Here is a 12,185-nt window from a genome sequence, read left to right as displayed (position 1 = left end):
TTTAGAAAGTACTATAGCACTGCAAACTTTAGTCCTGATCAAAAACTTGGAATTTATATTATCAATGCCACTTGATAACGAAACCTTTAACTCATCTATTCTTTCTACGCAAGCAATATGAAAGACAATAGGGTGCATCGATAAAAAGTCAGTACCGGGATAGGTAGGGGTTGCAGAACACAAGTTTTTGGAAAAAGCAGAAACAAATACAGAGTTAGAACATTTGCGCATTCATCAAGTCGGATTAGTTGATCGCTTGAGTCTTTAAGGGCTATAGCGGAATCGTTTCTTTTGTTCACTACGCTCCAAAATTGCCCAGGGTTAGTAGTTAGAAGAGATACTAATGTAGTATTGAAAAAGTAATCCTTGGAGTGCTTGAGAGCTTTTTGTGTGTGTGTGCTCGGTATTCACGTAAATTTCCTTCTGTGGGGCAAATACTTGCTCAAACGATGAAGTTCTATGCTCCACGTGTATCCTGTCAGTCAGGTCCTCGTCTGATATTCCAGTCGAAGCGGTCGGAGAAGGGCATACTTAATTGACCAAATGGTCCGACGTAGGGTTAAAAAAATACGTTGGAGTACCGACGTACTACAAATCATTGCAAATAATCACGGAGCACGCGGCTCTCGGATCGGGGCACTATGCCCCCGCCGTACTTTCGTCCCCGACACGCAAGCTTACCAATCCAAACGCGACCGCTTGGAGAAAAGGCTGCCGCGATTTCGGCAAGGTCTGCCGTGCCCGCCAGTTCTAATACTCTCCTGCCCACTCATTTCGGGGATTGTTGTGTGGACTGCGTCGAGATATAAAGGTGGTTTAATGACGGGAAACGTCCATTAGTGAAGCCTTGCATGTCAAAAAAAAAAAACGTGGACGTGAGACGCACGCAAGCACTTCTCATTATGGTTATGGTAATTAGCGCGATGGTTGCGCTAGAGATCTTGAAAGAGCTAACGATGACGACGCAAGCCAGCTCGGGGATGACTACAATGTCAGGAATAGTGTTCGTCGTGGAAACATCTATCAGTGCTATAGGAAAGACTAACTGAACAACCGACCGTATGAGTGAGTGAGTGAGTGAGTGAGTGAGTGAGTGAGTGAGTGAGTGAGTGAGTGAGTGAGTGAGTGAGTGAGTGAGTGAGTGAGTGAGTGAGTGAGTGAGTGAGTGAGTGAGTGAGTGAGTGAGTGAGTGAGTGAGTGAGTGAGTGAGTGAGTGAGTGAGTGAGTGAGTGAGTGAGTGAGTGAGTGAGTGAGTGAGTGAGTGAGTGAGTGAGTGAGTGAGTGAGTGAGTGAGTGAGTGGGAGTACAGTAGAGTGGGAGTTTAGTAGAATAGAGTGGGAGTTGAGTGGAATAGAGCAGAATGGAGTGGGAGTTGAGTGGAATAGAGCAGAATGGAGTGGGAGTTGAGTGGAATAGAGCAGAATGGAGTGGGAGTTGAGTGGAATAGAGCAGAATGGAGTGGGAGTTGAGTGGAATAGAGCAGAATGGAGTGGGAGTTAAGTAAAACAGAGCAGAGTGGAGCGGGAGTTGGGTTGAGTGGAATAGAGTAGAGGAGTCGGAGTTGAGTTCTGCGGCTTATCTTCCTATAGGAGATTCCACAGTGATAGGCGAAATATTTAATTTGACCTCACCTGCCGTGGTTGCTCAGTGGCTATGGTGCTGGGCTGCTGAGCATGAGGTCGCGGGATCGAATCCCGGCCACGGCGGCCGCATTTCGATGGGGGCGAAATGCGAAAACACCCGTGTACTTAGATTTAGGTGCACGTTAAAGAACCCCAGGTGGTCAAAATTTCCGGAGTCCTCCACTACGGCGTGCCTCATAATCAGAAATTGGTTTTGGCACGTAAAACCCCATAATTTAATTGTTAATTTAATTTAACCTCCTGGTGTTCTTTGCCAAGCAAATAAATCGAAGTAAATAATAAATCGCATTTCGCCATCATCAAATCATAAGCGACACAGCTGGGAACCGAACCCGAGGCCTTATTCTCCGCCACACAATGTACGTCATAGCTTAAAAGATATTGCGCGACATAAAAAACGACATGGACGTGAAAGAAGACGACACACCAATCACGTCCATGTCGTTTTTTATGACGACATGGACAAGACGACACACTTTCACGTCCATGTCGTTTTTTATGTCGCGCAATATTTTTTAAGCAATGGATTACCAACTTGCCCGGAATGCCGCTCTCATTAAGTACGTCATAGCTTTACTAAGCCACCCTGACAGTTCAAGGGCATAAAACGAATAGAGAAAGAAGAAAAAAAATGAAACAGATCTCGCGCACTGCGGGAATGGATGTTAGGCGAAGCGTTCTGGTGGTTGCTGGCTACCCAGCATCGTCCGCAATTACGCAGAGTGTTACCAGGTGCACCAATGTGTTTGTGTCACACGAAAACCTATGTGTCCCGCGCGAGCATGTGCGACGTCAGCAGCTAGACGATGGTTACGATGATCGTTACGACGGTTACGATTTCTACTCCGGCAGTTCAACGCAAGTTTACGATATGTCATGGCATCTACACGGAAGTCAATGGCCTGCTACACCGTTATGATTGATTGGAAAATTATACTTTCGGTAACCCACTACAAGTTTCTCGGAGTCATCGACCGTGACTTATCTTGCTCGTAGCATATCTCTGCATTAAAAAAAAAGCTGGACAGCTTTACTCAAATTATTCCACATATGTCTGGAAAATCGTGTTGGAATCGAGTTGGAAGTGTCGGCAGGCAGCTTGCGAGTCTGATATTATGGTTGTGGGCTCCTGCGTATAGAGGTACGTGGTTGCGAGCGCTATATAGAAGACTCTTCGGTGGTTGTGAAGTTCAGTGTGCCTATTGTCCACGCAGCGATTTCTCCACCATGCTGATTAGCAACGCTGATTGCAGAATACGGAAGATTGGAGCAGTGGGCTGCATCCATGTAAACGGCTAGGCCTTTGGCGTCTGTGTAAACGCATTTCACAGCCGTAACGCGTTCTTTTCGTCTCCCCTCGCTTTGCAGCAAGCAGCGCCATTAACGCACTTGGTATTGGCCACCTTCAGCGAACCTCTCGCCAACTGGTGCCACTGAGTGTGTGCCACCGAGTGTGCGGCCAAGCGAGGGAGCAATTCTCAGCGTTCGCAGGCACCGGCGCGCCACCCTTCTGGTCTCGGAAGCCACGCGCGGACTTCTCGGCAGTGCCACCAGATGGCGCAGCGTGTCCAGAAAGAAGCGCCTTTCTCAGCGTTCGCACGCGCCGGCGTGCCGTGCATTTCGGAGGCTATGCGCAGGCTTCGCGGTGGAAGCTCTACATGACACCAAGTCTCCTATAGGGAAGCAGGAAAGAGGAGTCCCGCTGCAGTACACGCCTCATGCATAGCTCGGTTCAACGGTGACAATACGCTGTGTCGCTATACCATTAATTGCACGCATTACCGTCGACACTCATCACAAGACGGGTTCTCCCGCAATTTTTTTTAAGCTGTAGGGGACGAGGTGGCCTAACAGCGACAGAAATCCTCGTGTGTCATCAATGACGACAGCGGTCGTTGTCAACGTAATATGATATACTGGCGTATGGGCCCGGCAAGGCAGTCCCAACTTAGTATACTTAACTGCTTTCGCAGTAAAGGTCAGATGAAGAGAGAGACAAAAAGATACATGACAGACAGGCAAGGCTGAACCTGGCTATTACTCTGCACTCTGAGAAGGCTAAATGGGAGGAAAAGGTAAGCAAAGAAGACACACAGTCCAGTGCTGATAGTTTGAGTAAAGCATACCTGGCTCAGCCTATGGACGTAATATCCTCAAAGAAGACATCATGTGGTGTCATGTAATCCTCGTGTGTGTTTGTGTAGTTCCGCTTACGTTCCGCTTTCTTTAGCTGGACATATTGTGAAGGTATTCTGAAATGCGTGACGCTACATACATACAGGCGACACACGCGTGCACGCACGGGCACACACGCACACACACGCAAGGACTAAAACACATACGATACATGCAGCAAACAGTGCGTTTTTAGACGAAAGAGTAAACATGGTCCCGCACAATCCGCAATCATACCCCAGCAAGAAACGATAAGTGATGTCACGAACCAGAAGGTTCTTAAAGCAAACCACAGAGGACACATCGCAGATACCACAAAGTGATGTTTGCACTCAATTACGACAGCCAAAGCGGGCCGTTGCCTGCGTGGGGGCTAGAATGCCGAAGTTGGACAGCGAATATATGTGGACAGCGAATATATGTGGATCGGGTGCACATGTTCTGTTTGCAGTATTGATTAGCCTGTACGCCTAGTTCACGTAAATTTATTTTCGTTCACGATAACGTCCTTCTATATGTGACGGAATGATTCGAAGCTCGGAGCCAGGGAACGTCGCCCAGGAAAAACGTAAGCGCTGTGGCTTCAATGGGAGGAAACATCGATTACCTAGATTTTCGTCTAGGTTTCGATTAGCGGAATGAAGTTCGAAGGCTCTGATGTCTGGCAGTGATATCCCAGGAATTGAACTGGTCGGTGTGTGAAAAGAAAGATGTGCCGTGGTCATAAATTATTCATTATTTTATTCTATTTTTCTCTGCGTACAGCACTCATCGTTCCGCTGAACTGTTGGCGAAGGCCGCTGCCAAGATAACCTTTTGAGTTGGTTTTGAGACGGCTAGGGCTATCCTTACCGGCAGACTTTGAAAATATACGTCTTCCTGCAGCAAGCAACACTTCTCCTCCACGTCCTCAGCGCACTTGACAGGTTTCTCTTTCGAGATGTTTCCATTTCCATTTTTTTTTTCCACTGGCCTTGGCAGCCCGCTGAGCGTGGTGGAGGAATGTCCTCTGCACCCCATATATAGGTCCGGTCTGGCGAGCTGTACCTCCCACTGCTCCGCTAATGATTGTCGTTTGTTTGTGTTAAATTTCGTGAGTGCGAACGCTGGTGATGCGAGCGCGCTGGACAGTTGTCCTCTATCTTGTGCAGACTTCCTTCGGCACGCCCGCTGCAACCGTAACGTGACGCTGGACGAAGAAAAGTGCGCCCCCGCCTACCGCCGCACGCTGGAGCTGGCCAAAACCGTGAGCCAGGCGCAGGACGTCGACCACGGGCTCAAGAGATCTTGTTGGTCAGTGCTATACTCAATATACCGCTACACGGCACAGACGCATGCACCCTCTCGGCTCGCAGTCATAAAACTTCACTAGCGATAAGTGACATCCTTATCACGCCGATCGCTTATCATCAGTGTCGGGGCTCCCGAACGGTGGCCACATCGAGGAAACGGCCTTACGTAAGAGACGTTTTGCGGTTGCTCGTGGTCAGTTTATGTGATTTCGCGAAGAAAACTAGGTTTACAACGCCGTCGGGGACCCAGAATACAGACACGGAACTTGCTCGGACAACGGATGTATCTCGAAACAGGCAGGAGCAGCAGCCTCGGTTGTAAAGCGGCAGCCTAAGTGATATGAAACTTTTTGCCTGCTAGTTGGTTCGGTATTCCCAAGTAAAAAATGATGCAGTTGGGAGCTGTCCACTTCTTTTACAATTCACATTTTTTTATGCTTCTGCGCGCACCATATGGATCGTTTTTCAGCCTCACTGCTCATGTGTCGATTTGCTTAAACCTGCGGCATCTGACGCAAATGAAGCAGTCCAAGAGAAAGAGAGAGAGAGAAGGGAAGACGGAAAGGCAGGGAAGTTAACCAGACTGAGTCCAGTTTGCTACCCTACACGTGGGGAGGGGAATGGGGAGTGAAAGAGGGAGAGAGAGAACTTAGGTGTAGGAGGTCTATAGTCGAGCACTCAAGTCTGTTGCCCTCAGTCTGCCGCTTCGTTTCTCCCCAGTATGTCGCGCTGCATATTTCCTTCAGCTATTACATCAAATTCCTAAAGAATGAAAACATGAACGCCACGAAAACAATCAAACACTACCCGCCCATCGTCGTCTTGTCCGACGGCCTGCAATGCGAACCCCTCCGAACGTCGGAATGATCAGCAGTACTCGAACAACTGACGCTTCCCGAGATATGCCTTTTTTCGACGACTGCTGATCGCTTCGTCTGCATGTTGCTCCCAACTTTTGTCTTGCTTGCCTTCCTGAAACTTGATGTACATACTTCGTTTGTTTACTTTTCTTTTTCCTAACCTCGCACGACCGCCTGCCTCCCCGACCTTCATCGGGCGGGACGCAGCGCTTTCAGCGAGTTCGTGGAGTGCAAGCACTTCCACGTGGAGCGCGACTGCGGCGACCGGGCGAGCGCCTTCTTCGCTCGCCACATGCAGCGCATCTCGGGACCGCTCATCGAGGACCACTGCGGACACTACGCGCACGGTGGCAGCTGCGACGACAGCGGCGCCTCCTCGGCAGACCACGTGACTACCGCAGGTCGCCGGTGGCCGCTGCTGCTTCTGACCGCAGCGCCCCTTGCGGCCACGGTCGCTTGGTCCGTTAGTTGCAGGGCGCCGCTGAACCGTTGAACCACTGACCGAGGAAGAGGCAGTGTGTTTAAAAGAAAGCTGGAGAAAGGTTGATCTATACTCTTAACAACAACAAAAAAGAAAAGGTGTCCACCTAGTGACTGTTTCCTCGCGGGAACTAACTGCGTGTGCATGTTTCTCATTTAACTCCGTTTTTTTCTGGAGTTCTCCGTAACCTTTTCTGTGCGGTTCATTTTTACGCGGCAACTGCGCGGGAACAGGATGGCGAGGAAAGAGAGCACGCATCCCGTCAACAACCCGAAGCAGGATTAACGTAATCATTTTATTCCACCCACCGCTATTCCCTTTCGCGCTTCGTCCGTTGTCCGAGCGCCGCTACGCCCTCGTTATCATCGGGCTAGGCTAGTAGTGAACGGTGGGATTATAAGAAGCGTACAGGGGGAGTAAAAGGAATCCTTGCGTTATACCGGCCCAGTTGTTAGTCCGCGCCATGCGTTGTCTTTTTCTTACCACCGTCCTGTTCTTCGTTTGTTCCCTCGTAAGACACACACACAAAAAATAGCCCAATTTATAGGCTTCATAAACGGTACATTCGTTCTATCCAGAGGTAACGTACTCTTTTGGGGTGTACGAGAATAACTGGAGAAAGCTACGATTCTGGGTCAGTCAGTGTTGCATTATTCAGACGAGTTTAGCAAAACAACATGGAACACACACACAAACACACACACGCGAAGAGTTATTTATTGCTCACGTGCATTGGCGCTGAAGTTAGGTTTTAACAGTGCAGCACCTCTGGAAGACGGACTCAAATGCATGAGAAGTAGTTGCCCTTTCAAAGAGGTGTTTCCAAACTGCTCTTTGTTCTTAAAGTGTATATGTACACGCTTGGTATGCTAATGTATGATTGAATTAAGCGTCCGTTGCTGCGTATGGGAGGAAAGCGAAAACGTCCTCATCGCGTCATGAGACTCCCTTTGTTCTTCTTCTGGCGCTTGGGATGCGTCTTTAAGCACGACATAAGCCACAATCGCAGTCGAAATGAAGGACAGAGTCGTAGGAAAGCACATAACGACACCGGTCAACGTTTGTACTCGCGTTTCTCTCTCATTGTTCTCTCATTTGCTCGAGTTCATAACGCCAGGTACACATCACCAAAATTTGCCTTTTGTATACGGAGTACTCACATGGCTGCGGTGTTGCTGCATTGAAGAATAACGCCCCACCGAGACGCGTAATCCGCAACAACACTGAAGCCAATTTTGTTTGTCGGTTCTCATTCTTTTTCAGCTCAGTTGATGGACTTTGTTGTGAAGTTTGTCCATTCGGGCAACAGTCTCTTTGTTATTTGTTTCTCTTGCTGCTATAATATCGCTAGTCGAATCCGAACAAAAAGATTCATTGAAAAGGGCAAGAGATGTGCAACAGTTCTTGGGCCGGTTTTAAACGTGGAAAGCTGGCCAAACGGCTACGCGACTGCGTGTAAGACATTCTGTAATTACGGAGCATCGTTACATTTCAACTATCCTGTTCAGCTTGACATAGCTACAGATGTGTAATTCAAAATACAAAAGGTTAAGTGCACACTATGATATAACCGTGCAAGTGGCATCATCATGTATACGAACAAACCATAATCGCCCTAATATGCTTCAATACTCCATCGTGCTTGACACACGAAAATAAGTTCAAGAAAAGAGACAGCGTTTCCTATATGCATCCCTGTTTATAGTCCTGTCATTGCCCGACCATCGCGCGTACCTATGTTTACGTGTAGGGTTTATTTAACCGCAGTGTTTGTCCAAAGACGGGGCGACAAGCTGGTGAACATGCCAATAACATAACGTGGGAGAGCTGGTACCAGGAGTTCCAGCTTGCTATGCGCGCTGCCTTCGTCATTTGCTCATCATCCGGTATTCCGTATTTGCGTATCTTCTGCAAGGATAAAGCGGGCGCTTGCCATGAATGCGAGGGATGAAGACAGGGAGGGGAAACTAGGACGAGGCGACTTGGCAGCTGACACACGCGTTCGCGTTGACGTTGAGGAGCACTTGCCGTTTGCATTCTTGACCCATCGCTGGGGGTCAGAAAAAGGCAGGCCTTCAGTAGAGCAATGGGAAGAGCGTCCAAGTTCTCAATGAAATCAAATGAAATCAAATAAGAAATGTAAAGTTCGAGCGTCCTCCCATCAGTGTCGGTTACGGTTAGCGGTGTCTGTAAATACAATGGTGTCTGCAAATTCTGTATATCTCTCAAGTGTGCTGTGACGCGTACAATGGAGCAGGGACACCGTGCAAACCCGGTGCGAATGAGTTGATGGCATCAAACGGACCGCAACAATGCATCAGCGAACTATCAGTCACGTTATCGATTAAAGGAATCGCGCTTTTGATGTTTGCTCTTTAACCTGGATGATCCATCATAGTTGCACTTGCGCGAGTGATGTGGTTATTTCATTGTCTGACTACTTGCTTTTTTTATAGTGGCGTCATTTTTTTTTTTCAAAGATATAAACTTATGAAATACGGTACATGGTAACAATACCCAGATGTAAACTGCGCTTGTTTCTTTCGTGTCGACTTTGTAGCGTCCCTGCTCCTTTTAACCGGTCACGAAGTAGTGTGGTCAGCATACGTGGTCCCGCTGGGCTCCAACAAAACGGTGAACATGCTGCGTTGTTGTAGTACATTCATGATTAGGAAAGTGCGAAGGCACAAAAACGACAGAAGGACACAGGACGAGTGCCTACTGTCCACCTGAAAGGGTTCTATTAGAGACTCATGTGAATATCTTGGCTACCATGCGTGCGCAAGCCATAAAAGAGTAGCTTGTATAAGCGGCGCGAACGAAGGTCGGAGCAGATTCCCAATTTGTCGACCACTGCTCAGAACAGGCCTAAGTAAATGTATTTCACCCTATAGCGCAAGGACACGGAAGCTTTGCTCACGCACACTTTCTTGTTTTTTTGTGTGAAAACGGCTTCGACGATTTCACGTGCTAGTTGGTCTTCGAGTTTTCCGCATGCTTCACGTGCTAAGAGTGAGAGAGGGCTGGAGCAGGGGGGAACACCGCATACGCCGTGCCTCGTCACATCATCCAAATCAGTACACTATTTAGTCAGTCCTTAAACGGCAAGCCACCTACGATCAATCAGTGCTGATGTAGCTTGCGGTGGTACGGAGTCGGGTATGGTTTCTGCAGGAAATTTTCCCTCCCGATATCTGAACGCAAGCGCGATTTAAGAATGCAGTGCCGCTCAAAACTTCCACAGAGGCGGGACGTCGCCGTCGCCAAAACTCTGGCGCGTCTCGCTGTTGAACTTCTGAAATATTCACTTAATGGGCGCACGACAACACCCAAACGAACAATCTAAAGAAACCGACATGAGTTCGAGGCATCGCATTGCCTATTGATTACGTATATTGTTTCTTTATGCAAATGACGAAGATTAGAAATGCGCACGCCGGCCGGCCCAGGAATAGTGCGACGTGATGTCCCCCTTATTCTATGTGGATTGATTTTCCTCGATGTCATTGAATCTGAACACGCCACGGCATCGTTATCCCTATCATAAGTCGTAAAAAAAAAGCGCTAGTGCTCGTGTACGGTATAGCCAGAACAGAATCGAGCGAAGGCACTCCTGTTGTCCCGCGGCCTCTCGTGGCAACGCATCGAGACAGTGCGATGGAGTGTAGGGCGCTGAGGTTCTTGCATGTGCTTCTTTTGCATTACTTCGTGGTAGAGCTCGCTGGGTGAGCGACTTTGTCGTCACTCGACTACGGCTCCAAGAAGCAATGCCAGAAATTTCTTGTCAGAACTTGATTGGTAGAAAAAGCTAAGATGGACAGATTGGTCGGTGTTTGTACAGCACGCGATCAATGCTAAAGGGAGCGCCCAATTAACATTCTGCTGTCGAATACAGCTGTTGTAAGGCTGTGGGGGTCTAAAGCGCCCTCGCTAGCAAAGAACCCAGAAGAAAGCGTAAAGAAAATACAAGAAATGGCATTTTTCTTGCTCATTCTATACAAGGACACCGCCTAGCCGAAATACGTACCAGCTTTAATCATTCGACGGAACACGCTGAAGAATCAAGGAAGTTTGACTTATCACGCAAAGATGCCGGGAGATAATGTTCGCCCGCTCCCGACAACTATGTCGTTCGTGCGTGCTGTCCCGCAAACGGAAGCGCGCGTGCTCCTAAATTTTGGACATTGCCCCTTCGGCTGTCCGTTCCATCTGTCAAGCTTCATCGCAAAGCACGAGCGCCCTTCATAGGCAAGTTAATGTCTTTTCTTTCTTCTTTTTTCTTTTTTACTGATATTCAAAACAGGGATGTTGTACCTTCTGTGAGATAGGCCCTACTTCAGCAACCTTTATTAAGCAACGTTAAGACGTTGAGACGGTACGTTCTTCTAATAGCGTGCGTATTTACTGCACTCAGGCTTACTTCCCTGCTACGTTACAGCAGTGTCTTGGTCAGCATTAGAACATTAGTCAGTGCGCGCGCACAGACGTACCGCAGCCCAAGCTCCAGATTGAAGCAAGATCCTTTCGCCACCGGATTATCCACGCCGTCGCATTGCCTCTGGTAGCAGAACACTCGCGCCACCTCTCGTCACAGCTACGTAACTACAGCATCAACTTTCACCATTGCGCGCGAGTCATGCAGAAAAGCCGAACGCGCAAAGACGCGAGAGCCGTGCGGGGAACGCGATTATCAGGGACGCGACCTCCGTGCATGGAAGCCTATTTGTGGCGTAATACCCGTCACGTTTTCGTGATTAAGTTGAAGGAGTGGTACAGTCGTATTGCTTTAATTACTGGTTAGATGCTCCTCTCACATTTAACCGCACTGTACATTGGCGTCTAGATAAACACTCAAGAACATTAGGTGCATGCCAATGACACTTCTGACGAGTCAATATGTGGCGGTGATTACCTCTTTTTATCATGGGCGAAAGACGAATGCAGCCTCTTATAATGGTGTTGAAGTTATGCCGTATTGAGATAGCACTTGGCATGAGACAGTTACCTTGCTCATTTTCACAAATATTGCGTTTGAATTTCGGTTCTGTTGTCGTGTCACTCATACTTTAACATAGCGAAAGCTTGTTCAATGCGTAGGCGTGTTCGCTTTCTTTCCTGTTGTCTATCTCATCTAACGTGTGCAGTAACGCGCCGTTTGCATGTTGTCAATGTTTCTTGTACATAAACCTATGTATAGTCTTATTGCGCTATAGGCGACGTAGTGGCGCATATCGTGCATCAAGGACGGAATCACGAAAACTGTCCATTTGGGCGATCATGTTGTGGTTGTATCGAACAGAAATAAAAAAATGTCTCCTTTTCTGGTAAGGCTGTTTTCGTTCGGTGCTAAGGTGTGTTCGCTGCGTCGTCCAGGGATCATACCGCCCAGCGTAACTTGGCCGTTCAATCCGCACACGCCGTGAAGACCTGAATGCCGTGGTTATAGGTGAGTAGTTTTATTGTGATACTGTGTCAAGGGCCTTAGTACTGTGCCACGGCACAATGTTTAAGTGCTGGTCTTGCATTTAGGTCGAGGCTACGAACCCTCGACCTTTGGTAGGACTCAAACTTATGACCTTCGTGCTAACGCGAAATTAATTAAGACATACAATTAGAACATAGTTAATTAAGACACTCGAAACCACGAACTTTGGTTTCAATTAAGACGAAAGCAACTAAGGCACAGCCAATATAGGCAGTCAAATCCACAACCATTGGTGTTAATAATGGATGA

General features: G+C 48.0%; 1 protein-coding gene across 1 annotated transcript in view; it reads left to right on the top strand.

Moving 5' to 3' along the window:
* The window catches only part of LOC135899884 (uncharacterized), a 285,314-nt gene extending 273,561 nt beyond the window's left edge, over window positions 1-11,753 (top strand). The window contains exons 4-5 of the mRNA XM_070533328.1: window positions 4,970-5,111; window positions 6,178-11,753. Coding sequence (XP_070389429.1) covers window positions 4,970-5,111; window positions 6,178-6,463 — 428 coding nt within the window. The 3' untranslated portion in view covers window positions 6,464-11,753. The remainder of the gene's footprint in view (window positions 1-4,969; window positions 5,112-6,177) is intronic.
* The last annotated feature ends 432 nt before the right edge of the window (window positions 11,754-12,185 follow it).

Source organism: Dermacentor albipictus, chromosome 2 (assembly GCF_038994185.2).
Source record: "Dermacentor albipictus isolate Rhodes 1998 colony chromosome 2, USDA_Dalb.pri_finalv2, whole genome shotgun sequence".
In the NCBI taxonomy this organism is placed as follows: Eukaryota; Metazoa; Arthropoda; class Arachnida; order Ixodida; family Ixodidae; genus Dermacentor; species Dermacentor albipictus.
The sequence above is the reverse complement of the archived record's forward strand: the minus strand, read 5'-3'. Positions and strand labels throughout refer to the sequence as shown.